Source organism: Thamnophis elegans, chromosome Z (assembly GCF_009769535.1).
Source record: "Thamnophis elegans isolate rThaEle1 chromosome Z, rThaEle1.pri, whole genome shotgun sequence".
NCBI lineage: Eukaryota > Metazoa > Chordata > Lepidosauria > Squamata > Colubridae > Thamnophis > Thamnophis elegans.
Window position 1 is genome coordinate 128054531 of NC_045558.1, and position 26829 is coordinate 128081359.

At 47.1% G+C, this 26829-nt stretch overlaps 1 protein-coding gene across 1 annotated transcript in view; it reads left to right on the forward strand.

The window, feature by feature from the left end:
- Window positions 1-1134: 1134 nt before the first annotated feature.
- The window catches only part of ADCY4 (adenylate cyclase 4), a 57668-nt gene continuing 31973 nt past the window's right edge, over window positions 1135-26829 (forward strand). Inside the window, exons 1-8 of the mRNA XM_032236393.1 lie at window positions 1135-1160; window positions 2278-2436; window positions 6612-6741; window positions 8173-8355; window positions 10591-10622; window positions 13010-13096; window positions 15888-15957; window positions 18313-18410. Coding sequence (XP_032092284.1) covers window positions 1135-1160; window positions 2278-2436; window positions 6612-6741; window positions 8173-8355; window positions 10591-10622; window positions 13010-13096; window positions 15888-15957; window positions 18313-18410 — 785 coding nt within the window. The remainder of the gene's footprint in view (window positions 1161-2277; window positions 2437-6611; window positions 6742-8172; window positions 8356-10590; window positions 10623-13009; window positions 13097-15887; window positions 15958-18312; window positions 18411-26829) is intronic.

Sequence of the window (26829 nt, forward strand, 5' to 3'; positions counted from 1 at the left end):
AGACCTTATGGCTTGGAGATCTGACAGGTCGATATCTGCAGAACTTTGAGAATCAAGAACCAATTAAGTGAACTAATTGTCTCCTGCAAACTCCACTCCCCTTTCACTCCCCTTTTATTTCCTCTGGGAGGGGCCATTCATCGTCCACCTGTGGCCTTACTCCCAAGTTGACCCTTGTTCTTTAGCTGTTCCTTTCGTTTGGCAATTCTGCGCATGCGCACACTGGGGACAGGCTCCAGTTGTTTGTCTGCCTCATTGAAGTCTGACTCTGAAGGCAGCTGATAACTGGCATATGGCTCCGGCTCACTCTCTGCCTCTGACAGAGAACCTTCATCAGAGCCTTCCCCAGACTCCAGGATTGGCCCATGTTCCTCCCCAACCTTCTGTCCGAATCTCTGCCAGCTTTGCTGCCTGACCACAACATGGCTTTAGGAAGCAGGCAATGGCAAACCACTTCTTAAGAAACTGCAGGCAATCACCAGGAGCCACCAATGAGTCATAGACATATACAGCTACATATTGTTATAACTTACTGAAGACTTTCTGTTTCCAAGCAGGGATATATAAAATTGTATGTCATCATTCCATTGGTTCCTGTTGCTGCTAATACTTGCAGAATATTATATCTCTGTCTCCATCTACTTTCCTGACTACTTATTAATTAAATCAATGTTTTTCATAGCAACTTTATGATATTTGGACTTCAGCTCCCGGAATTTCCCAGTTGGCATGCTGGGAAGTTCACACATCTTAATGTTGCCAAGTTTGAAAAAAAAATCTAGATAAAATTCTCCTTTGAGTCAAGGACGATGATGTCACTGCCAAATTCCATGTTTTTATATCAGGTCATCCTCGACTTGCGACCATAATTGAGGCCTACCTTTATGTTCCTAAGCAAGGCATTTATTATTGTCATTTATTTTGCCCCATTTTGTGACGTGTCCTGTCGTTAAGGGAATTGGTGCAGTTGCTTAGGTAATAACATGGTTTTTGAGTGAATGTGGCTTCCCCATTAACTTTGCTGGTCAGAAGGTCACAAAAGGTGATTGCATGACCCCGGGGCTCTGAAACTGTCATAAATATGAGACAGTTACCAATCTGAATTTTGGATCACGTGACTGTGGGGAGGCTGCAATGATCATAAATGTGCAAAACAGGCTGTAAGTCACTTTTTTCAGTGTAACTTCAAGCCATCACTGAATGAAATGTTGTAAGACGAGGACTACCTGCAACAGTAATCATTAATAATAATAATAATTGTTTGTAACTTATGATTAATGTTTATAACTATGATTATGATCTATGACCTATTATTTGCTTTTTATATGCACACTGTGAGCTTATGCACTGGAGACCAATTCCTTGTGTATCCAATCACACCTGGCCAATAACAAATTCTGTTCTGTTCCGTTCCGTTCTGTTCCGGTCCAGTACAGTCCAATCTATCTTCTCTTCTCTTCTCTCTCTTCTCTTCTCCCCTCCCTTCCCCTCCCCTCCCCTCCCATCACCTTTGTACAGAAGTAGTTTACTACTTCTGATCTGGTCCAATACAGACCAATCTATCTTCTCTTCTCTTTTCTTCTCTTTTCTCTTCCCTTCTCTTCTCCTCTCTCCTCCCCTCTCCTCCCCTTTGCGCAGAAGTAATTTGCTACTTCTGATCCAGTCCAGTACAGTCCAATCTATCTCCTCTCCTCTCCCCTTCCCTTCCCTTCTCCTCTCTCCTCCCCTTTGTACAGAAGTAATTTGCTACTTCTGATCCGGTCCAGTACAGTCCAATCTATTGTCTCTTCTCTTCTCTTGTCTTCTGTTCTTTTCTCTTCTCTTCCCTTCTCTTTTCTTTTCTTCTCTTCCCTTTTCTTCTCTTCCCTTTTCTTCTCTTCCCTTCTCTTCCATTCCCTTCTCCCCTCCCCTCTCCTCCTCCTTCTCTTTTTTTTTCTTTTCTTCTCTTTTCTTCTATTTTCTTCTCTTTTCTTCTCTTTTCTTCTCTTCCCTTCTCTTCTTCTCTCTCCTCCCCTCTCCTCCCCTTTGTACAGAAGTAGTTTCCTGTAGTCTGCAAACTATTTTTCTAGTCTGGATTTATTTTCTATGACTGAAATTTACCCTCCAGAGCTAAGATTTCCAACTATGAATTCGAACTTCGTTTAGTTTTTGGATATCCGCCTGCATTGGCTGGGTGCTGCGATTTAATGAGGCTTGGATATGTAAACTTTTTAGAAACTTGGCTCGGATTGCTTAATGAAATAGAACAACACTATGTTACATTTTTTCCCCCCTCAGGAAGCTGCGTGATGCCACCGGAGTGGACATCAATATGAGAGTTGGAGTCCATTCGGGAAATGTCCTGTGTGGGGTGATAGGTCTTCAAAAGTGGCAATATGATGTCTGGTCTGATGATGTGACATTAGCCAATCACATGGAGGCAGGAGGCGTGCCAGGGTGAGAGGAATCAGAGGGTGAGCTGTGCGCTCCCAAATATCACAGAAGGTGTTTATGTCTTTGGCTTAGCTTTGAATATGGGCTTTAGTGGCTCAGATTCAGGTATCTGTGGGAAGGGGAAAAGAAGACAAGTAACTTCAGAACATGATAGGGCCACTAGGTGAATGACACAAATTGTGCACTGTATCTTATGATATACAGACAATCCACAGACAATCACTGTGGTTTCTATTGGATTCAGCCGAAGCGATAGTAAATTGGCGGCCTGGGTCTCTGGAACCGGCAGCAACACAGGCCTGCCACGCCCCCGAACTGGTTCTCTCGGCAGCGCCGTAGGAGCCACTACCTTGTTTTTGCTTCACATGTGTGCATAGCACATGTCCCTGAGCAAACCGGCAGTAGTGGCAGCTAGAACTCACCCCTGACTGGGTGCCAATTACATGAAAAGAAATTGCAGTGAACATTCCCATTAAGTGTGTGAGCTTTCAACTATGGTCTGCGGAGATTATCAGCCATTCGGAGTATAGTTGTCTCAAAGGTGCTTTTTCAAAAGGCAACTAGACTGGGTTTTTTTTTTTTTCCCCTGAAAAAGAAGAAAGTGTTGCTAGTGAAAACAGGGAAAAAGAGAAGCCAGTTAAGCATCATTGTCAGTGAACAACTAAAATGAACAACTCTGGTTTCATGTATCCACCCACAGTTTCTTAGGTCCTCAGCCTGATGTGGGATTGAAACTTTTTTAGCAACTGGTTCTCTGCCTGGCTGCTGGGTGGGCGTGGCCATGGTGGGTGTGGCCTACTCCATGGCCTGCACCATGGTGGCGGTGGAGGGGGGGTGTTTTCATCCTCCCCAGGCTCCAGAGGCTTTTCTTGAGCCTCCGGGAGGGCCAAAACGATCTGCAGGCCCTCCGGAGGCCAGAAACAGGCCCATTTCTGGGCTTCCAGAACTTCTGAAAGGCCTGTTTTTCATCCACCCCAGGCTCTGGAGGTGTTAATCAAGCCTTCGGGAGGGTGAAAATGGTCTCCCTAGGCTCTGGAAGCCTGCCTGAGACCAGAAATCTGCCTGTTTCCAGACTTCCAGAACTTCTGAAAGGCCTGTTTTTCACTCTCCCAGAGCCTCCACGTGGGCTCTGCACTTACCTGGCATTTAAAACAGGCCATGTAGAGACTCCTGGGAGGAACAGGGAAAGATGGATTTGGGGGGGGGGGGGCAGGCGGTCCTTGCAACTACCGGTTCATAGAACTAAATGTAAAATTAGCATCCGGTTCGCCTGAACTGGTCCGAACCGGCTGAATCCCACCCCTGTCCTCAGCCCAGTCTACTCTGCACGGTTGTTGTACATGTGGTTGTTTTGGAGAGTTTTCCTATGGAAGAATTCCTTCTCCAACACTTGGTTTCTGTTCTGACCCACCTCCTCTGTCCAGGAACGAAAGCCGAAACAAACGTAAATAAGAATGTTTTTTAATGTCCAGACTCTCAGTTGCCAAAAGCCAAATCAACAGACAGATAAGCACTTTGGCAGCAAGTCCTACAAACCTTGGCAGCAATGCAAACAAACTCCGGCAGCAATCCAGCCTGCCAAGTTTGTTTCTCGTTAGTCCCTAACGTTGACTTCTGCAAGAAGGGTGTGGCACAAGCAGTCCCTTTTATAATCTGGAGAGGAGCTTAATGAGTATCAGCTGAGCATAATTACTTCATGTAATTACGTAGTTGTTCTTGATGCCGAGTAGCCCTTCGATGGCGTGCATCCCGGAACAACTCACAGCTGGTTTCTGTATCACTCTGTCTTGTCTCCTCCTCACTGATCCAAGGCTCAGGCGCCACCTGGTGGCCAACCAGTCTCTCTGCACACTGCTCAGAGTCGGAACCCTGTCCAGGGTCCTCCACATCCTCCAGGGCCGACTCATATGGCTCCTCACTGTCGGAGTCTGGTGGCAGCACCAACAGCTCCTGCCGGGCCACAACAGTTTCTATGGACATTTTTTTAAAAATAAACTTTTTGGTAGGTTGTCCCCACATTGGGCTAAGAGGACCAATCCTGACTTTTTCCTAGGTACCAAGAGCTTGTTTTTTTTTTTGTGTGTGTCAGAAGCATCGCAATTGAAATAAAGCACATTACATGAAATCGAATTTAAAATATAAAACACAAGATTAAAATATGTACAAATTAAACAGATCTTGCGCAGAAACTAACAACATTCATTGTGTTCTGCTATGAGACCCTCAGATTTACACTGATCGGGGCACCAAGGGCAGGTATATCCATGTGTTGTTGCCTGCCACCACAATCGCATGTCACCACAATCGCAAACAACATGGAGGACACGAAAGGAGCCTCCCAAAGAATACCAAGAGCTAAAAAGCATCTTCACCTGCTCTATCCTTCTTGATCCATCTGAACCCAAACAACTTCATCCTACTCCTTGGATGACTCTCGGGGGGGACTCTAACATAACTGGCTTGAAGTGGGGAATTGAAGACCTTCTTAACCATTGTGTTGTGAGACAACTGGAGGAGAAGAAGCAGATGTATAGACTGTGCTGGGAATAAAATGAAAGATGGGTTTTTTGTCAGGGGTGGAATTCAGCTGGTTCGAACCAGTTCGGGAGAACCAGATAATAATTTTACATCTGGTTTGCTGAACCAGTAGTTGCAAAGACTGGCTGGCCCATCCTGCCTCTGCCAGGAGTCTCTACGCAGCCTGTTTTGGATGCTAGGTAAGGGCAGGGCCCGCATAGAGGTCCTGGGAGGGGGAAAAACAGGCCTCCCAGAAGTTCCGGAAATCCAGAAATGGGTCTGTTTCCGGCCTCCAGACAGCCTCCAGAGCCCCAGGGAGACCAATTTTGCCCTCCCAAAGGCTCAAGGAGCATCTCCAGAGCCTGTGGAGGGCAAGAAATGGAGCCTCCCAGAAGCTTCAGAAGTCGAGAAATGGATCCGTTTCTTGCCTCCGGAGAGCCTCCGGAGTCCAGGGAAGCCTGTTGTAGCCCTCCTGGAGGCTCAAGGAAAGCCGCCTGAGGGAAAATGCCCCCCCCCCCGCCATGGTGCAGGAAGCCAAGTAGGCCATACCCATCATGGCCACACCCACTCAACAACCGGGCAGAGAACCAGTTGCTAAAACATTTTTAATCCCACCCCTGGTTGTTGTTTACGGTCTCCGAGCTTCCCAAAGAAAGGTGAGACAAAGATGTAACTACCACCTCCATTCATCTGCTGGTACCATCTACTCCCAGGGGTGGTGGTAGTAACATGGTCCTGGTGAAAGACAGCAAGATAGATAGAGTTGATGAGAAGATGGGACTCATCTGATTCTGGAGAAAATAACTAAATGGCCAAATTTAGTATTTGCAATGATTTCCACACACCCCAGAACACAAGGCTCTTGATCTGACAAAAAACTTTGATCAGTTTAAAAGACTATCAGTTGGCTGGCAACTTTACCACCTTTGTTTATTTCCCTGGAACTCTTCCAATAACATAAGCTATTTTTTTTGGACTTATTTAAAAAGTATTTTGTTCCTTTGCTTAAAGACAGTCTAGACCAGTGTTTCTCAACCTTGGCAACTTGAAGATGCCTGGACTTCTGGACTTCTGCCTGGACTTCCCAGCTGGGAATTCTGGGAGTTGAAGTCCAGACATCTTCAAGTTGCCAAGGTTGAGAAACACTGGTCTAGACAAATGCTAAGAACTCTCCTCAGAATTTGGCTGAAATATATGTGCAGTGCTGCCACCACAAGGAGAAAAGAGACATGGCACAGGCAAAGATGCAAATACATAAAACGTTCGTGCAACATAACAGAATAACAGAGTTGGAAGGGACCTTGGAGGCCATTCCGTCTCACAGAGATCTTATTTGGCAAGGAGCTTTGAAGCTGACCTAACCAGCTCTCTAGATTTAATCAGCTTTCCAATGTTGATCATCAGTTTGGATTGAATTTTGAATTGGACATTGCCAAACTGATCAGATGATTTGATGTTTATTTCCCCAAGCACAGAAAAAAAAAATTTAAAATTTTTTTTATTCTACTGGATAAATTAACTGCCTGAAATGGATGGACCAAATTCAGAGGTCTAGAAATCCACATCAATAACTATTTTGGATTTGACCTTCAGTGACAAAGTAGATTTTGTACAGTGAACAGTAATTCGTGGTCTTTATTATTACAACATTTCTCTTTCAGGAGAGTTCACATCACAGAAGCTACCTTGTCACACCTGAGTGGAATGTACACCGTGGAGGAAGTTTGCTGTGTGCGAGACACTTACTTGAGGGAGAACCGCATCAAGACTTTCTTAGTTGTTGATCCCAAAGTAAGGAGATTCCAAACAACTTTATAGCCCAGTAGATTCATTCTATGTTGGATAGAAGAGAAGAAGATGTTGCATAACATCTTGATAGGCAAGCTAACTGCTAAATTTGTTTTAGGGTGGAATGTGAGTTCCTCCATTGACAATCCTGGTGTAACTGTTAGATCAGCCATGGTGATGCAGTGGTTAGAGTGCAGTACTGCAGGCTACTTCTGCTGACTGCTGGCTGCCTTCAATTTGGCAGTTCAAATCTCACCAGGCTCAGCCTTCCATCCTTCTGAGGTGGGTAAAATGAGGACCCTGATTGTTGGGGACAATAGGATGAATCTGTAAACCGCTTAGAGAGGGCTGTAAACCACTGCGAAGTGGTATATAAGTCTAAGTGCTAAGTATGCAACCTTGCTAGGAGATGCTGCATGGAAGCATTTTGATACAATATTGAGGTCTGGGTCATAAGGAATCCTTTTTATTTTGCAACAAAGTCAGATGAAATTCTTGGGGAACTGCAATTCAGTGTAGAGAGAAGTAAAGTCCTACACGTAGGCAAGAAAAACCAAAACTATACATACAAAGTGGGTGAAACCAGGCTTAAGATCAGTGACTGTGAGAGAGATCTTGGAGTCTTAGTGGACAACCAGCTAAATATAAACCAGCAATGTGCAGTGGCAGCCAAAATAGCTAATGCAATCCTAAATTTCATTAACAAAAGGATACAATCAAGATCAAGTGAGGTACTAATACTACTCTATAAAGCCCCAGTAAGATCACACCTAGAGTATTGCATCCAGTTTTGATCACCACACTATAAAAAAGATATTTGAGACTCTAGAAAAAATGCAGAGAAGAGCAACCAGGATGATATGGGGACTGGAGACTAGAGCATATGAAAAGTGTTTACAGGAACTGGGCATGGCTAGTCTAGTGAAGAGAAGGCCCAGGGGAGACACGACAGCAATCTTCCAATATTTAAGAGGCTGCCACAGAGAGGAGAGGGTCAAGCTATTTTCCAAAGTACCTGAAAGCCAGAGAAGGAATAATGGATGGAAACTTAACTAGGAGAGGTTCAACCTAAAAATAAGGATAAACTTTCAGACAGTGAGAACAATCAACCAATGGAACAAAAGTTTCCTTCGGAAGTTGTGGAAGCTTCATCACTTGAGGCTTTCAAGAAGAGATTGGACTGCCATTTGTCAGAAATGGTGTAGAGTCCCCTGCTTGGGTGGTGGGTTGGACTAGATGACCTACAAGGTCCCTTCCAACTCTGTTAACCTGTTATAATTTTATCACAATCTCAGTGTTATAACCTGCCCTCGTTCTGCATGACTATACCACACAGAAATCCATTCAAAACTAGGAGTAGATACGTTTTCACTAGCAAGGTAAGATTTGCAACTCATGAGCATTCCTTGCATTTCTGGTTTCTTTGATGTTTAGGCTGAAGAAGAAAGTTCTCATGACCTTCTCTCACCTGCACCAGGTGAGAGCCTCACGATGAGGGCCTCTGTCCGGATGACTCGCTACCTGGAATCATGGGGAGCTGCCAAACCTTTTGCCAACTTCAAACCTCTGGATAATCTCCCAGCAGAGGCAACAGGATTTGTTCGGAATAACCATTCGGTATGTCTAGCAGGAGAAACACTTCTTTTGGCGAGTTAACACCGGTCATTGTTCCATTCTCTGTAGCACGATAGCATTGGCACAATGTATGTGGATTTGGCTAAGACGCTGAGCTTGCCGATCAGAAAGGTTGGCAGTTTGGCAGTTCGAATCCCTAGCGCCGCATAACGGAGTGAGCTCCCGTTACTTGTCCCATTACTACCTTCTGCAACCTAGCAGTTTCAAAAGCACGTACAAAATGCAAGTAGAAAGATAAGAACCACCTTTGGTGGGAAGGTAACAGTTTGCCTTCAGTATTTTGTCATGCTGGCCACATGACCACAGGGACGTCTTCAGACAGCGCTGGCTCTTCAGCTTAGAAACGGAGACGAGCACCGCTCCCTAGAGTTCCGAATGACTAGCACGTATGTGTAAGGGGAACATTTACCTTTAACCTTTCATGAAAATTTCAGATTATTTCACATTGTAGTATACTCATGGACACAGATATATTTGGATAGCAAAGGTGACCAATAAGAAAGTATTGGAGCGCATAATACCAGACATGCCACTGGAAGGAAAAAAAATATCACTAAATTGCATCTCACTTATTTTGGCCATGTCATGTGGGAGAATTCACTGCAGAAAGCAATTGTGTTGCAAAGGGTTTGTGGTAAAAGAGCCATGGTGGCGCAATGGTTAGAATGCAGTATTGCAGGCTACTTCTGCTGACCGCCAGCTGCCAGCATTTCAACAGTCTGATAACCCTGGCTGAGGTACAGTTTTCTTCCAAAATAGCTTATATTGAGATTTGAAACTCAAAACTACTTTAAACTCATACCTCCAAGCTAAACAACCAACACAAATATGCATGTCCAATTATTTGAGCCGTGGTGGCACAGTGGTTAGAATGCAGTACTGCAGGCTACTTCTGCTGACTGACGGCTTCCTGCAGTTTGACAGTTCGATTCTCAAGGTTGACTCAGCCTTACATCCTTCTGAGGTGGGTAAAGTGAGGACCCAAATTGTTGGGGGGGGGGAATAGACTGATTCTGTAAACCACTTAGAGAGGGCTGTAAAACACTGTGAAATGCTATATAAGTCTTATTGCTATTGCTTAAAGGAAACCAGGCCATTCAAAGAATGCCCTAGTCACCTCAAGGCTGGATTACTGCAATGCGCTCAGAGACTGCAACTAGTCCAGAATGCAGCCAGGCGAGCAATATTGGGTGTACCTAGGTACACCCACATTACACCTATCCTCCGCGAGCTGCACTGGCTACCTATTGGTCTCTGGATGCAATTGAAGGTGTTGGTTATTACCTTTAAAGCCCTACATGGCTTAGGGCCAGCATATCTGTGAGACCGCCTACTGCCACATTCCTCCCAACGGCCGGTGAGATCCCACAGGGTGGGCCTCCTTCAGGTGCCATCAGCCAGACAATGTTGGCTGGTGGCTCCCCGGAGGAGAGCCTTCTCTGTGGCTGCTCCGACCCTTTGGAATGAGCTACCCCCAGAAATCCTGACCTTGCCCACTCTCATGGCCTTCAGAAAAGCTGTTAAAACCTGGCTATTCCGACAGGCCCTGGGCTGTTGAACTCATTGTTGAGGTCCAGCCCCGATCATAACGAAGGTATGTGTGTTGTTTTTAACCTGTTTTTATTTTTATTTTCCTTTTTTATTACTTTTTTCTTCGTTGTAAGCCGCCCGGCGTCCTCTGGGATTGGGCGGCCTATAAATTGTAGAAACAAACAAACAAACAAACAAACAAACAAACAAACAAACAAACAAATAAAGAACACAATGGCTGGACACCATCATAGTTGGTGAGCCTCTATCCCGAAGGATTTGTTCAAGCCTCCGGGAGGGCGAAAGCAGCCTCCCCAAGCTCCGGAAGTCTTCTGGAGGCACAGAAATGGCCCCATGCAAGTAAGTACAGGATATGCACAGAAGTTTGGGAAGGCCAGAAACGGACCCGTTTCTGACCTTCCTGAACTTCTGCGCACATCCTGCACTTACCTGCATCAAAAATGGGCTGCATGGAGACTCCTGGGAGAAGAGGGGAGGGGTGGGCAGGGCCAGCCAGGAGTGGGATTTGAGGGTTCTCCAAACTGGACAGAATCTTAGCTAGATGTTCTCCAGAACTCCTGCGAACCCCAGCAGCCCACCCCTATACCCAATTGTTAATTCTGTTCTTACATTGTTATAAGTTAAGAATACCTATAATACATCGTGGTCCCCTTTTCTGTCTTGCAGGATATCTCTTTGGGATCTTTGACCATGGAACGGTAAGAAAAAGTATTGGTTTTAAACCAGACTTCTCTCCCCCCGCCCCGATGCAAGTAGATTGTATAATAGACTTCTTTAAAAAGTGAAATGGAAGAAATCGTATGAAATCACATGCTTTTCATTTGTATTGGGGGGTCATGATACTATCAATGTGTAGATTCTAGAGATGTGAAAGCTAGCAAGCTCAGAGATGTTAATCTAACAGTGACACAACGGAGAATGTGGAGGAGTTATAAAGGATTTGTGGAACTCATAACAGATGTCTTACAAGGTTAAAAGTTGATAGGATATTCCCATGTTTGCTAACTCAACAGCATAGAAGGCTCAAAACAAGTATTTTTTTTTAAAGAAATTTTAGTGGCAAACATCTTGATGGACAAGCTAACTGTGCTAAATTTGTTTTAGGATGGAACCTGAGTTCTTCCATCTGCAATCCTTGTGTAACTGTTAGATCAGCCACGGTGGCACAGTGGTTAGAGTGCAGCACTGCAGGCTACTTCTGCTGGCTGCTGGCTGCCTTCAATTGGCAGTTCAAATCTCAGCAGGCTCAAGGTTGACTCAGCCTTCCATCCTTCCGAGGTGGATAAAATGAGGACCCAGATGGTTGGGGGCAATAAGCTGACTCAGTAAACCACTTAGAGAGGGCTGTAAAGCACTGTAAAGCGGTATATAAGTCTAAGTGCTATTGCTATCGTCCTGAACATGTTTTTTAAGACTTGAAGAATCTTCTAAGACAGTCATGGCTAACGTTTTTGTCGTCGTGTGCCAAAAGTGCATTCGTGTGCACACCCATAATCCAATGCATGTACAACAGTGCACTGCCCCTGCGCATGCTTGTGCGCCCCTACTCTCACCCCAGCACTGTGTATGCACGTGGCCTCCTGTGCTCCCCTTGCCCCATGCATGCCCGTGCCTCCTCCTACATATGCCCCACCCCGCACTTATGCCCATGACCTCCACACATACATGTGTGACCCCATTCAAGCACACACATCTCTTGCATGTGCCTCACCCTCGCACATGCGCACCGAAGACCCCAAAACCAGCTGGCCATCAGTAGGCGCACGCACATGCACCGTGGAGCTGAGCTAGGGCAACTGCTTGCGTCCTCGCAGAGAGGGTTCTGCATGCCACCTGTGGCACATGTGCCATAGGTTCGCCTTCATGGTTCTCAGACGTCTTCTATATTTCCATTTATGTATTTAATCGGTTTATATAGCCGCCCATCTTATATACGTGAGACTAACATCAGGTATGTTGAGATAGATGTGGAATCTGCAAAAGTCAAGTAGCTCTTTTTATTGATACATGCTTCTAGCAATTTGGTTTATAACTCATAGCATTGTTCTCAAAAGTTTGATACATCAGTCAGGGGCAGTTTTTACTTGCCTTTCCTATCAGTTCGCAAATGTGCATGCTCGCTCGCTTCCCTCACACATGGACCCGTCCACAAATGCGCCCGGCATTCCATGCATGCGCTTTGCTCAAAATATCATCCCAAAATAGGACGAAAAAGAGCCAGGGTGGGCAGGCCCACCCATGATTTCCACTACCGGTTCAAGGGAATCGATCTGTACCTGCGGAATATGACCTATGATATCAGCACCTAGTTAGAGTTGGCTGATCTTGAAGAGCAGCAGATTGGATTAAATGCTTAAATGGTGACCACCAGGAGATGGCAGAAGTTTAGCCTAGAGAGACAATCAGATGTGTATGTAATGTGTGTGTGTGTGTGTGTGTGTGTGTGTGTGCATGTGTGTGTGTGTGCATGTGCATGTGTATATGTTTGTATGTGAGACAACTCACTTCTGTCTTGTCAAATGCAACGCAGGGGTACATATCATATTTAGAAGGATTCATCCTATTCAGAAACTCAGTATGAAAAAAATGTACCTCTTGCACCGTCAGAATTTGTGTTGCAGTAGCACATCCAGCAAGCACACACAAGTAAATGAACTTCAGCAGGATTCCATTATATATAAGAAACTTCTTTATATATAATACCTACAGCAGACGCCAGCATGCAAAATCAGGAACATAGAAGCAATATTCATAGAAGCAACTCATTACAGAGTAGAGAGATACAGAGGCTCGTATTATAGAGAGGCTGCAAAGTTATAGAGGGCAAACCAACTTTTATATATAGTTCAGCAAGTCTAAGCCATGTCCAGACTTAAAAATGGTCTCTTATGGCCCCATACAAACAAATACTATGCTTCAGTTCCCAAACCTGTTGCCGTGTCTATCCAAACAGTCCCCATTGGCTAACCTAGTGACATGTCTATTCCAGTCTATGAAAAATCATTCCTACTCTGACATGCAGCTTGTTTGAATTAAATTCTCTCGAGTAGCCTAGTTTCTTCTTCTTCTCCACATTGAATTTCAGGTGCCGTGCCCCCAGGAGCCCTGATGAAGACTTGGAAGGTGTGGACGAGAAGTTCTTCCAACTGATTGAACAGCTGAATTCCCAGAAGTGCGTTTTGGGGGGGTCAATGAACAGGCAATTCAAAGGGGTTGGGTTGGTTTCGTAAAAATGAGATCAGAGGACAGATCTTCCTTAGAGGTGAAAAAATGTCTCAACTTCCCAACAGAGGGTGTCATCTCCAGAACAAGTAGTCCCGAAAGACATTGTGTTCCATAACACAAACCCCACTCTTTCAACTTTGTGTGGTAGTTTGTAGGAGGCGGGGTTTGTAGTGCATATTTCCTCATTCTCTGATCATTGCAATTGCTGGTATTTCCCCACTGTGCTTTAACTTTAAAACATTTTGCAGAGGGAGCCTGAGTTCTAGCAATGATTGCGCTAAATTTCAGACAACGAATCTCCAAAATATCAAAACTGAAGATAGCAAATTTTGTGCGCTTGTTTGCTTTCTTGGCAAGGCCCATTTTTAAAACAATTTTGGATTATCTTTAGTAAATAGGGATGAAGAAACAGGGAGGGGCAAATGCTGTGAAGGGCAAACCTCAAGAAAGCGACAGTTGATCTGTGGGTGTGACATTTGTCTTGTTACATTATGGCTTTAATACCCCGGAAGTCTGAGTGAGTTGGGACATCATGACGGGTCCTGTTGTTGAAAGCAAGTGGAACAAGGCTCAGCAGAAATGTCCTCCCAAAAACCCCAGCTCCATTTGTAGTCAGAGAAATTGGATGCCTGTTTCTCTGATTTTTTTTTCAGGGTAGGGGAGATGTCCTAGCCCAGGGGTATCAAACTCCAGGCCTGCAGGCTGCATTTGGTCCATGGGGTGCTTAAATCTAGCCCACGGGACTGGCCTGGAAATAGCATAGGAGCAGCCCATGGTGCCTCTGGCAGCCAAAATTGGATGCAGGCAGGGGGCCGTGTGTGACCCTCCAGGGGCCACTTTTCAGGCTGGGCAGCCTCCTGCATCACTCTGCTGGCCAAAACTGGGTGCAGTGTGGTCGTGTGCTGCCCCCATTTTGGACAACAAGGTGCTGCAGGAGGCATTCGTCTTATCTCTCCCCCCCCCCCCCCGCCCTCCAATGCTGATTTGGTTTTCAAAGAAATCCAAGAATAGGACTTTTTTTGCAATGATAAAATATTCCACTACTGGAAATTAGAAAGCAAATGGAAGTATGAGAAGCCCAGGAGGTCATAGGCTTCCAGAATAAGGAGTTTGTAATCAGAGGGGACCTTGGCAAGGTTATATCCTTTAGCTATCTTGGCATTAAAAAAAAAACCCATAATAATACCATAATTCACCTGAGAAAATTCCACAGAAATTCTCTTCTTCTTTGAAGGAACTGAGAAAGCAATTATTCCTTAATTAGACTGAAGGAGATATGATAGAGCAAGACAATTTGCTATAGCTAACTCGCTCCATTCATCTCATCATGGGAAAATTTGCCACGGCCAATTTACCCAAAATAATTTGCCATGGTCGCTGCCAAACAATTCAATGCTATATTAATCATTCCATTCAGTTACTTTTTACTATGGTGACCACGTTTTTGTCTAAATTATTATACAAGAAATACTTGTATTTCTGAATGGACTTATTTTGTTTTATTATTACTGGCCATGGTTCTGTTGAAATTAACTTAACTTTTACATGTGTGGAATTGTCCTGCGATATGTTGGCCAGAGTGAGTTAGCTTAGCGAGTTGACTAAGGCTAGTTGGCTGCGGTGAGCTAGCCATTGTGAATTGGCCACAATGGGTTGGGTGTGGTGAGTTGGCCATGGTGAATTATCCCATTCCGGAACAAGATACAACAAATTTGATTGGGCCACTATAGAAATTGAATAAATAAACATTATTTATTTTGTGGATGTTTTTATTGTTTTACTGCCTTTTAAACGCCTCAAATGAGCCCAAAGTTCCTGTCGCGAAGTGAGACGATTATTAAATGAATTCTGCCCATTTTACTACCTTTCTTGACAACAGTTGTTAAGTGAATCGCTGCAGTTGTTCAGTTAGTAACCCAGTTGTTAAGTGAATCTGGTTTCCCCATTGACTTTGCTTGCCAGAAGGTTGCAAAAGGTAATCACATGAGCCCAGGCAGGAGTGGGCTTTAAAAATTTCAGCAACAGGTTCTCAACAGGTTGCTGGATGGGCATGGCCATGATGGATGTAACCTAGTCAGCCTCCTGCACCATGACGGAGGGGGGGGGGGATATTTTCACCTTCCCCAGGCTCCAGAGGCTTCCAGAGAGCAAAAACTGCTTCCCTCAGGCTCTGGAGACCTTCTGGAGGCCAGTAAAGGGCCTGTTTCTGGCGTCCCGGAACTTCCGGGAACTTATCCCTTGCATCCAAAATGGGCTACATGGAGACTTCTGGGAGGGGAGGGGTGGGGCAAGGTGGGAGGGACCAGCCAGGGGTGGGATTTGGAGATTCTCCCAAACTGCCATTAGCTATGGGTTCTCCTGAACCTTGGTGAACCTGTAGCAGCCCAACCCTGACCCCAGGACACTGCCAACATCATAAATTGTGCAAGTTACAATTGCTAAATGTTTGAATTTTGGGATTATAGGAATGCCACAACCATTGTAAGTGCGAAAAATGTCACTTTTTTCATTGCTGTTGTAATTTAATTTTCACTAAATGAACAGTTATTAGTCGAGGACTAACTGTAATTGTGTTAAAATTTTACAGTTTTAAGCAAGCCAGAGTCACTTGGTTGAGTTGGGCAGCTATAGAATTTGGATGGATGGATGGATGGATGGATGGACGGACGAATAAATGAATGTTGTCATGGCAATTCATGGAAATCTCACTCTAGATGTGTTTGTTCTCTTTTGTGTAGGCAATGGAAGAAATCTGAAGACTTCAACTGCATCACATTGTACTTCAAGCAGGAATCTCTGGAGAAGGAGGTAAATTATAAAAGACTGGAGTGCAATTATTTCTTTCTTTTAAAAACATTTTACTATCTATCTATCTATCTATCTATCTATCTATCTATCTATCTATCTATCATCTATTATCTATCCACCTACCTACCTACCTACCTACCTACCTACCTACCTACCTACGTATCTATCTATCTATCTATCTATCTATCTATCTATCTATCTATCTATCTATCTATCTATCTATCTATCTATCTATCTATCTATCTATCTACCTACCTACCTACCTACCTACCTACCTACCTACCTACCTACCTACCTATTCTATCTATCTATCATGTATCTATCTATAAAAGCAAAATACCACTCACGCATCATCATGAAATCTCCATGAACTGTAAAGCCTACAAACTTGACATTTGGCATGTATGTTCCTCTTAGCTTCTAGGTGCTCCTTTAGGAAGGATTTTTCCAAATGACCGTCAGAACATTAGTATTTCTTATATTATTATTATTAACACACTCTGATGCTAAGGAGTCCGATGTTCTACTCCCCCTCCTCACCTGAAAAGAACTCTAATCCAACTGCCACTTGGCCATGGGTGTGGCCAGTGCATGACTCATCTGACTTGCAGGCTGGGATGAGGATCAAAGGGCAAGCCTGAGGGAGAGAAGTGGAGAGGAGAGGCCAATCGTAACTATTCATTAATGTTCAAACATTAAAAGAAGCATAATACAATATATTATTTTGATAGAGTGCTCTTTTTACAACATTGGCCCGGAGATTATTATAACACTTTATTTAGATATATACCATTCAAGCTAAAAAGAAGTTATTAAATCACTATTAACAATGTTTTAAAATGTTGCACAGGTGGCCAGTTTCTGTGCAGCAGCACTAGGGATTCGTCAAAAAGACATGTCTTCTCCACCATAGCGATGTTATATAACAATCGTGGCAAACCCTTTGCACTGTTTAGTAACTTCCCTTTTAGGGTTGAACCTAAAACAGGCCACACAGTTAGGGATTGCAACTATTATATAGTCAGACCATGTGTAATTGACACTGGATTTTATTATAGATTTTAGTTGTTATTTATTATTTCGTACTACAAGTTTTGTACTAGAAGAGACATCACCCTGCCAAAGTGCATATAGTCAAGGCTATGGTTTTCCCAGTTGCAAGATATGCTGTGAAGGGTGGACCATAAGAAAGGCTGAGTGCCAAAGAATTGAGGCTTTGAACTCTGGTGCTGGAGAAGACTCCTGCGAGTTCCTTGGGCTGCAAGGTGATCAAACCGGTCAGTCCTAGAGGAGATCAACCCTGACTGCTTTTTAGAAGGCCAGATCCTGACGATGAAACTTAAATACTTTGGCCACCGAGTGAGAAGGAAGGACTGACTGGAGAAGAGGCTCATGCTGGGAAAGATGGAGGGCAAAAGAAGAAAAGGATGACAGAGAATGAGGTGGCTGTATGGAGTCACTGAAGCAGGAGGCGTGAGCTTAAAGGGACTCCAGAGGATGATAGAGGACAGGTAGAGGAGGAATGTTGCCCATGGAGTCGCGATAAATCGGACACGACTTCGCAACTAACAACAACAACTAGAATGTATATATACTGAGTGTTTTTATTTGTTCTGGTCACTGGTCTAAGACTGTAATAATAAATTGTTGTTGTTGATTTAAAATGTTTATATTGAAAGGTCTAAGGAATTAACACCAAATAAATAATCTGGTGGTGACTAGAGATTCTACCGCAAAGGGATTTCTCGCAATGATCTCGAACCAATATTTCCATTTGCTGATTACAAGTAGACCTCGACTTATAACAGTTCATTTGGTGAACTTCCAAAGTTACAACAGCACTGACAAATGTGACTTATGACCACTTTTCACGTTCACGAATGTTGCAGCATCTCCATGGTCATGTGATTTTCATTTCATACCAGATGCTTGAAAACTGGTTGATATTTATGACGGTTGCAGAATCCCCTTTTTGTGACTTTCTGACAAGCAAAACCGATGGGAAAGTCAGATTCGTTTAACGATAAGCGTTACTCATTTAAGAACTGCAGTGAATCGCTTAACGAATGTGGCAAGAAAGATGGCAAAATGCTGATAAAAAAGGGCTGAGTTAAGTTAGATGATCTATGGAGCCCAATCCAAACATTTCCAAGTTCCCGTTTATAAGTGGAGACGTGCTCAGCCACCAGGGGAGTCTCTGCTTTGATAAGGATGGAGGCAAGGTGGGCTTAACAAATTCCCTTAACAAATTTCTCACTTAGCAGCATAAACTTGGGGCGCCGTTGTGGTTGTAAGGTGAGGACTAGCTGTATAATTTTTTCCTCAATTTTCCTCTTTCTTTCTTTTTTTTTTCAGTACCGGCTTTCACCATTACCATCTTTTAATTGTTATACGGCCTGCAGCTTCCTGGTCTTCGTTTCCAACTTTCTCATCCAGATCCTTGTCGTTTATAAGTAAGGAGGAATTGAGTGATAGGGGAGGGGATAGTTAATTCAGACAGGACCGGTCCGAACTAGGAATGATTCTACCAATTGGCATATGAATACCCTCCTTAAAATGTATGCCTGCTAAGCAATATGCGTGTTTAGGAGTGCAATTCTAAAGCCAAAGCCTTAAAGTTCCATTATGTTCTTTGGATTACAATTCCCAGAATCCTCCAGTCAGCATGATACAGATACGGATTAACAGAGTTAGAAGAGATTTTTGTAGGACATCTAGTCTAATCTCTTGCCCAAGCAGGAGACCCTAAACCTGTAAGACCCTAAACCCGTGCCACAGGTGGCATGCAGAGTTATATCTGCCAGCACATGAGCTACAAGCTCCAGTGCGCATGTGTGTGTCAACCAGCTGATTTTCAGCTTTTCAGAAGGCCGGGGGAAGCCATTTTTTCCCTTCCCAGACTCCAGGAAACCCTCTGCAGCCTGGGGAGGGTGAAAAACAAGCTCAACAGGCTTCCCAGAAGTTCAGAAACAATCAATTTCCGACTTCTGGAGGGCCTCCGGGTGGGGGCAGAGGGCATTTTTGCCCTCCCCAGGCTCCAGGAAAATCCCCAGAACTTCATTTCTGAACTTCCGGTAGGCCCATCGGGCTGGTTTTTCGTCCTCCACAGGCTCCTGGGCCCTGGGCAGGGCAAAAAGGGCATCCTCTGCCCCCCCGCCCCCTGGAGGAAATACCAAGCTCAGCTTGGAGGCGAGCAGTGTGGTGCATGTACAGGGGGAGTGTGGGGGAGGTTGTGAGCACATGCACAGGGGAGGGGGGCGCACTTTGCATTGTAGGTGCATTTTTTGCACTCAACAACAAAAAGGCTAGCCATCAATGCCTTACACCATTTCTGACAAATAGCAGTCCACTTTCTTCTCTCTTTTTTTGGAACTTTTTTTAAAAAAAAATTTAACCTCTTACATAAAATTACAAGTATACATCCACATAGTTATTATTCTTATTGTATTTATCACTTTCACATATTTATTTTCCATATAGAAAGTTGAAGTATACATTCAAGGTTGCTTTGCTTACTATCTCATACACCTATTTGTAATATCACCCACCCTGCTTTACCTTCCTTTTCTCCCTACCTTCATTCCCTACTTTCTTCCGTCTTCCTCTCCTTTCCCTTTCCTTCTTCCCTTACCTCTCCCCTACTTCTCTCTTCCTCTTCCCCTTCCTACCCTCTCTTCTTCTCTTTCTATCCCTCCCCCCTTCCAGGTATGGGTTGTACCGGGGCGTACCGGTGTCTGCTGGGAGCACCGTGTACCGTTCCAGTACGGTGCTCTGGAGGGCCCACTCACCCGCCGAGCCTCTTACCTGTATTTGAGCTCTTTGGTGCTTCCGTGTATGTGCACGGAGCGTACGGTGCCTTCATAACACTCCGCCAAACAGCTGGAGTGTTGCGGAGGCATTGTGGTGGTAAGGACGCATCCACGTGCTGTGCGTATGTGCTTGTGTGCTGTGCGTATGCATGTGGGGACGCTGGGCCCCATTGCAGTGTACCAGTTGCAATAGGATTTGGAACCCACCACTGCACCCTTCCTCTCATTTCCTCTTTCTTCCTTCCCTCTCCTTTCCTCTCTATTCTTCTCCTCCTCTCTTCCTCTCCTTTTCTATTGTTATGGTTATCTCTTTTCCTCTCTTAACTGGTGTATTTTCAGGATGGTATTCCCGCAAGTCCAGTTATATCTTTATACTTATTGTTTCCCACTCCTTTTTCTTCACTATCATATCCCAACTATTTTTCAACTATGTCTCATTCTTGAACATATACTTATATATTAATAATTTCTTTTCTATTTTCCCCCTCTTCCCGCTTTTTTCATTTAATAGTGTATCATCTGGGTTCCATATCTCTCTCTTACTTTCTTTTCTAAAAGCAGTCCAGTCTCTTCTTGAAAGCTTCCAGTGATGAAGCTTGCACAACTTCTGAAGGCAACTTCTATTCCTTTGGTTGATTGCTCCCACTGCCAGAAAATTTCTCCTTATTTCCAGGCTGAATCTTTCCTTGTTCAGTTTCCATCCATTATTCCTTGTCTGGCCTTCAGGTGCCTTGGAAAATAGCTTGATTCCCTCCTCTCTGTGGCAGCCCCTCAAATATTGGAAGATGCTATTATGTCTCCCCTGGTCCTTCTCTTCACTAGACTAGCCATGCTTGGTTCTTGCAACCATTCATTGTATTTTTTTAGCCTGCAGTCCCTCATGGCCATAGAAATACATTAAGTTCCACTTTTGTGGTTTATCACCAGCTTGCAAATGTTTGGAGTAGAACATGTGGACTGAAAAGAATAGTAGGTTTGTGCTAAGTCACGCTGGGAGAAAATTATCAAAGGCCACTTCCCACTTGAAGGTCTATGTGGCAACCAATATATGAGACTGAAAATGAATGGGTTTCTAGCTCTCATGGATACTCTCATTTTTACATCTTGGGGCGAAGGGAAAGGACGCGACAAGAAGTATGAGGAAAGTGACTTTTATTCAGCTCATAGTGGAACGATTCAACGAGGCGTATTTCGCGCCCTACATTTATACCTCCAGGTTTGAGTGAGGGACCAATGGGGCGTCGAGTAGCTCGACCAATCAGGGCGAGGATTGGACCGGCTCTGCCCGGGAACCAATCAGGAAGAGTCCTTTGTAGCTCGACCAATCAGGGCGAGGATTGAGCCGGCTCTGCCCGGGAGCCAATCAGGAAGAGTCCTTGTTCGCGCGCTTGTATTTCCCGCGCTAGTATTCAACACCCCTCCCCCCCCAGTCATAGAGTTCCTTTAGGAGGGGCAAACATAGTCTTGTAGGTAGGCGGGACGGTGGCGTTCTCGTCCCGATCTCCGTGGTTCCCCGGCGGTCGTCGACGGGGGGGGAACCGCTGGCGGAGGCGTGTCCGTGGTGGGGGCTTGAGCCGACAGCGCGGCCCCGCGAGAGGGCACTGGCTCCGGGTCCCGTGCCCGATGTCCGTCCGCCTGGGGTGGCGTCTCTGTGGCCAACGGGGTGTCTGGTAGGGGTCCCGTGCAGTCCGGTTGGGGTGTAGGTTCAGAGTCTCGAGAAGGGCTCCGCGGAAAAGAGTAACCAGCTGGGGTGCGCCTGCCCGGAAGGTTCGCGACGGCTTGACCCCCGTTCGCCGGGTGGAAACGGTCCGTGGGGAAAGGAGTCAATGGGGGTGGCTCCTGTTGAGAGCAGATTTCTGGGAAGCTGGGGCCGTCTCTTTCCGCAGGGAGGCGACGCCTTAACTGGTCCACGTGTCGCCTCCATTGTGTCCCGTCGGCCAGGCCGACCCTGAAGGAACAGGGGCCGGTCAGAGCTGTGATGGTTGCGGGAACCCACCGTGGATCCCCGGAAAAGGAACGGGCCCATACAGGATTCCCTAACTTAAACGCGTGGGACGGAAGGGCCCCCAGGTTGCTTGGCGGATCTCCTGCGTAAAGTGGATGGAGCCTGTCTAGGGGGGTTCGCAATCTCCTACCCATCAAGAGCTCCGCGGGACTTTTGTTGGTCGTTGGGCAGGGTATGGAGTGCTGGCTCAAGAGATAGGCCGCTACTCTTTCTTGCCAGTCGCCCTGGTCCATGCGGCCCAAGGCTTCTTTTGCTGAGCGAACTGCGCGCTCCGCCCGGCCGTTGCTAGCTGGGTGATAGGGGGCTGTGGCCGCGTGTCTGATCCCCTGTTCGGCCAGGAATTCTTGGAACGTGGTGGAGGTAAACTGGGGCCCGTTATCGGAGACTATCACATCCGGTAACCCATGGGTAGCGAACATCTTACGGAGGGCCCTTACTGTACTCTCTGCTGTGGTGGAGGTCATGATTACTAGCTCCACCCACTTGGAGTAAGCATCGACCACTATCATGAAGTTCCGGCCGTGGAAGGGGCCGGCAAAGTCGATGTGTAAACGGGACCATGGGCCTCTAGGGATCTCCCACTCTCGAGGGGCGGCTATGGGGGGATTCGGCCTAGAGTTTTGGCAGATCCTGCATCGGCCTACGTAGTCTGCGATTTCTGTGTCTAACAAGGGCCACCATACGTAGCTACGGGCTAAGGCTTTCATTCGTGCTATGCCTGGGTGGTTTTTGTGGAGTGCGGGCAGGATTCGTGCTCGTAGGGCTGTAGGGATCACTACCCTATCCCCCCAGACAAGGCAACCCCCGTGAAGGGCGAGTTCGGCCTGTCGCACTTTGAATGGGCGGAAGTGTTCCGCTACCTTTTCCGTGGGCCACCCCCTCAAAACCCATGAAGCGACCTGAGATAGGACGGGGTCAGCCTTTGTGCAGGCTGCCACGTCCGTGGCAGAAACGGGGAGGTCGGATTCGGCAATGGACAGAACAGAGAGCGCGGGCACGTGGGCTGTGTCCGTCTCTGGCAGGGGGCAGCGGCTCAGGGCGTCTGCGTGTCCTAGCTGTTTGCCCGGACGGTATAACAGCGTATACGAGTACGCCGTTAGGAACTCTGTCCAGCGTGTCATGCGGGGGGACAAGATGGGGGGAGTCGGCTTGTCACCCGCCAGTAGCCCCAGGAGGGGCTTGTGATCCGTGACTAGGGTGAACTTTCTACCATAAAGGTAGTCATGGAACCGCTTAATGCCGGACACTGCGGCCAGGGCTTCTTTATCGATTTGGCTGTAGTTCCGCTCCGTGGAGGAGAGTGTCCGGGAATAGAAGGCTATGGGGGCTTCTGAGCCGTTTGGGAGGACGTGGCTCAGCACCGCCCCTACGCCATAGGGGGAGGCATCGCAAGTCAGAATTAGAGGCATCCTATCGCTGTACTGGATTAGGACTGCCGATGAAGTTAAAATATCCTTTATAGCCGCGAACGCGTGCGCTTCACGGCTACCCCATTTCCAGGCTGCTGACCGGTCAAGTAGACGGTGCAGCGGCTCAGCTAGTGACGCCTTGTGGGGGATAAAAGGGGCGTAGAAATTTAAGAGCCCCAGGAATGCTTGTAACTCCGCCCTAGAGGTGGGTGCGGGTGCATTTTTGATGGCGGCAACTTTGGAAGGAGTGGGGTGGATGCCTTGGGCATCAATGAGGAACCCCAGGAATTCAACTTTGGGAACTGCAATTTCGCATTTGCTGCGCTTTAATTTCAGTCCCGCCTCCCTGAAACGTGTGAGGACCTCCCGCAGCGTTTTCAGGAGCTCCGAGTGGCTGGGGGCTGCGACCAGGACGTCGTCGAAGTAGGGAACGACGCCTGGGAGCCCGTGGAGCAACCGCTCCATGAGGCTCTGGAAAATCCCAGGGGCGACCGAGACGCCGAATTGCAGACGGCGGCAACGGAAAGCTCCGCGGTGGGTGACGATAGTCTGGGCTGTAGCCGCATCGTCGTCTACGGGAAGCTGCTGGTAGGCCTGTGCCATGTCTAGCTTAGCGAAAATGCGGCCCTGTCCTAAGGAGTGGAGTAGGTGCTGTACTACGGGAACCGGATACGGGTTTGCCTGTAGGGCCAAATTGATGGTCGACTTGTAGTCGGCACATATTCTCACCGATCCGTCGGGTTTGACCGGGAGGACTATGGGGGTTTCCCAGCGGGCGTGATCTACGGGCTCGAGTACCCCTTGTTCAATTAACTTATCGAGTTCCGCATCTACCTTTGCTCTCAATGCGAAAGGGACCCTGCGTGCCTTTAGCCTAACCGGGGCGACCTGAGGATCGAGGCAGAGAGAAATGGGGGTACCCTTGTAACAACCCAATTTCCCGTCGAACACATCTGAGAACTCGTCTAGGACGCTATCTACGGGGAGGGAAACTACCCTGTGTACCCCTTCTATGGTGAGGCCCAAAACGGAGAACCATTCTAACCCCAGGAGAGCGGGCAGGTTGTTCCTTACGACTAAAACTGGGAGTTTCCCTTTAAAATTTCCATATTCCACCCGGATGTGGTATAACCCAGCTGTGGGAATCCCATTTCCCTGGTAATCTAGGAGGGAGACCCTGGCGGGGCGCAGCTTTCTCTGGGGGACCCCGGGGCAAAGGCGGGAGAACAAAGCCCAAGATAGGAGAGAACGGGATGAACCGGAGTCCACCTCCATTTGGCAAAGCTGACCTTCGAGACGGACGGCGGTGCTTATTTTCCGGTGGCCGGCGGGAACGGGGGATGCCTGGTAGACCACGCAGTCGGCGCTGGGGGGCTGGTAGGTTGAGTGGCAGTCCTCCGTGCGCCTCGCGGGACGTGGCTGCTGGCGGCGTGGTGGTGCCGGGCGCTGGTCGCTGGGCTGCATAAACGACGGGGCTGGCAGGGGAGCCCGGCATACTCTGGCGAGGTGTCCTTCTCCTTGGCAACGGCGGCAGACGGCAGAACGGTACGGGCAGGCTGTGCGGCTGTGGCGGCCGCCGCATCCGCGGCAAGGTGCGTTTGAGGCCGGCTGAACGGGTGCCGGTGGTTGCTGGGGTGGCCTCCGTTTGGGCTGCAGCCTCATCTGGCCGACGATTTCCTCCTCCTCCTCCTCCTCGTTTTCGGCAGGGGAGAGGTCGTCGACGAGGTTCGTCTGGGCGAGCGGCCCCGCGACGGTTTGTGCGGGGGGGTTTAGCTGGAGGCGTTCCATGTCGGCCGTGGATTGCTCGGAGAGTTCGGCGGCTCGCGCTATTTCCACGGCTTGCATCAGGGTAATCTTGTGATTCCGGAGCAATCGGCCGCGTAAGTGTGCGTCGCGGACCCCGCACACAAATTGCTCCGCAAGGTTTTCCTCCAGGTCTGCAAAATCGCACTGGGCGGCCACAGTGCGCAAGGCCTCCAGAAATTGGCTAATGGATTCATTAGCCCTTTGTACTCGGCGGCGGAAAGCGAAACGGCGTGCAAATAAAGAGGGTGAGGGAGCGTAGTGGTTCCTCAGCCTGGACATCAGCTCGGCCCACCCAAGTTTGTATGCTGGCCTCGGGGCGGCCAGGGCTCTCGCAGAGGCGAACATGGACGGCTCACAGCAGGACAGGAAGAAGCTGCATTTCTCCTCATCGGTCTGAGCCTGGTTTTTCGAAGCGATCAGGTAACACTCGAACCGCTCCATGAATCCGTCCCATGATTCTCCGGTGGCTCCGCCGAATGGCGCGAAAGGAGGAAGCGATGACGCCATCGTGGTGTGGGGCCGGAGAGGGGAGAGGAAGGACGAAGAAAAATTCGCGTTCGCTGCCGGAGTTCTCGGTCTGACGATAGCGTTCTGGCTGGTTCAGACGCGGTGGCAGCTGGCTGTTCTTCTTCGTGGTCGCGGGAATCGGCATCCCACCTTCGTCGCCAGTTTTACATCTTGGGGCGAAGGGAAAGGACGCGACAAGAAGTATGAGGAAAGTGACTTTTATTCAGCTCATAGTGGAACGATTCAACGAGGCGTATTTCGCGCCCTACATTTATACCTCCAGGTTTGAGTGAGGGACCAATGGGGCGTCGAGTAGCTCGACCAATCAGGGCGAGGATTGGACCGGCTCTGCCCGGGAACCAATCAGGAAGAGTCCTTTGTAGCTCGACCAATCAGGGCGAGGATTGAGCCGGCTCTGCCCGGGAGCCAATCAGGAAGAGTCCTTGTTCGCGCGCTTGTATTTCCCGCGCTAGTATTCAACACTCATGATTCTGGCAAGACTTGAACCAGCCTAGAATCAGAGGTGAGATTCAGCCCGTTCGGACAGGTTTGGGTGAACTAATAGCTCCAACGATCAGCTGGGAGTGAACTGGTTTGCTCCGATGACCAGGTTGGGCCGCCTGCCCCCTGTGCCTCATTTACTTATATCCTCTCAGCTGATTCACGCAGGTGAGCCGATTGCTGCACCTCAGTTGTGTTATTCCCCAGAAGTAACATGGAAGGTAACATGCATGCTCTGTGGGAGGGCAGAAGATTCTATCAGTATCTTGCCTAATGATCCTCATCTGATGATGCCGTTGTTCTGAAGTGCCTTGATTTGATTTTTCTCGGCCATTGTATCGTGTACTAAATGACAGAAACTTATGGAACGTGACATTTACAGAATACAAATGCTGACTGCTCAATCCATGTGGGAAGTCAATTGGTGTGGGGTCAAAAAATGGTATCTTAGTTTACCATCATCAGAAGTGATCTCTGCAAGATAAGGGAAGAAGGAGAAAAAGTTTCATTTGCCGAAAGCTTCATAGAAAAGGCAGAACTGCTGCCTGCTGCTGTGGGTCTTTTTAAATGTTTTCTACAAGTCAGAATGCTGTGGTCAGTGTTATTGGCATCGTAGGGAATGCTGTGTTTTGCAGAAAGCTTTGGAAAGGATCAAAACAGGGGGACCTTTTTGTGACTCTCTGCCCCACTGCAACACCAACCGGTGCCCCCAGTTTTCCTATTTGAAAGTGGACTCCCCAAAAGCAAAGAATTCTGATTTGCAGGAAATGCAAAAAAATGTATGAGAAACTTTATTGTTATTGCAAAGATGTCAGGGGGAAATGGCCTTTTCCAA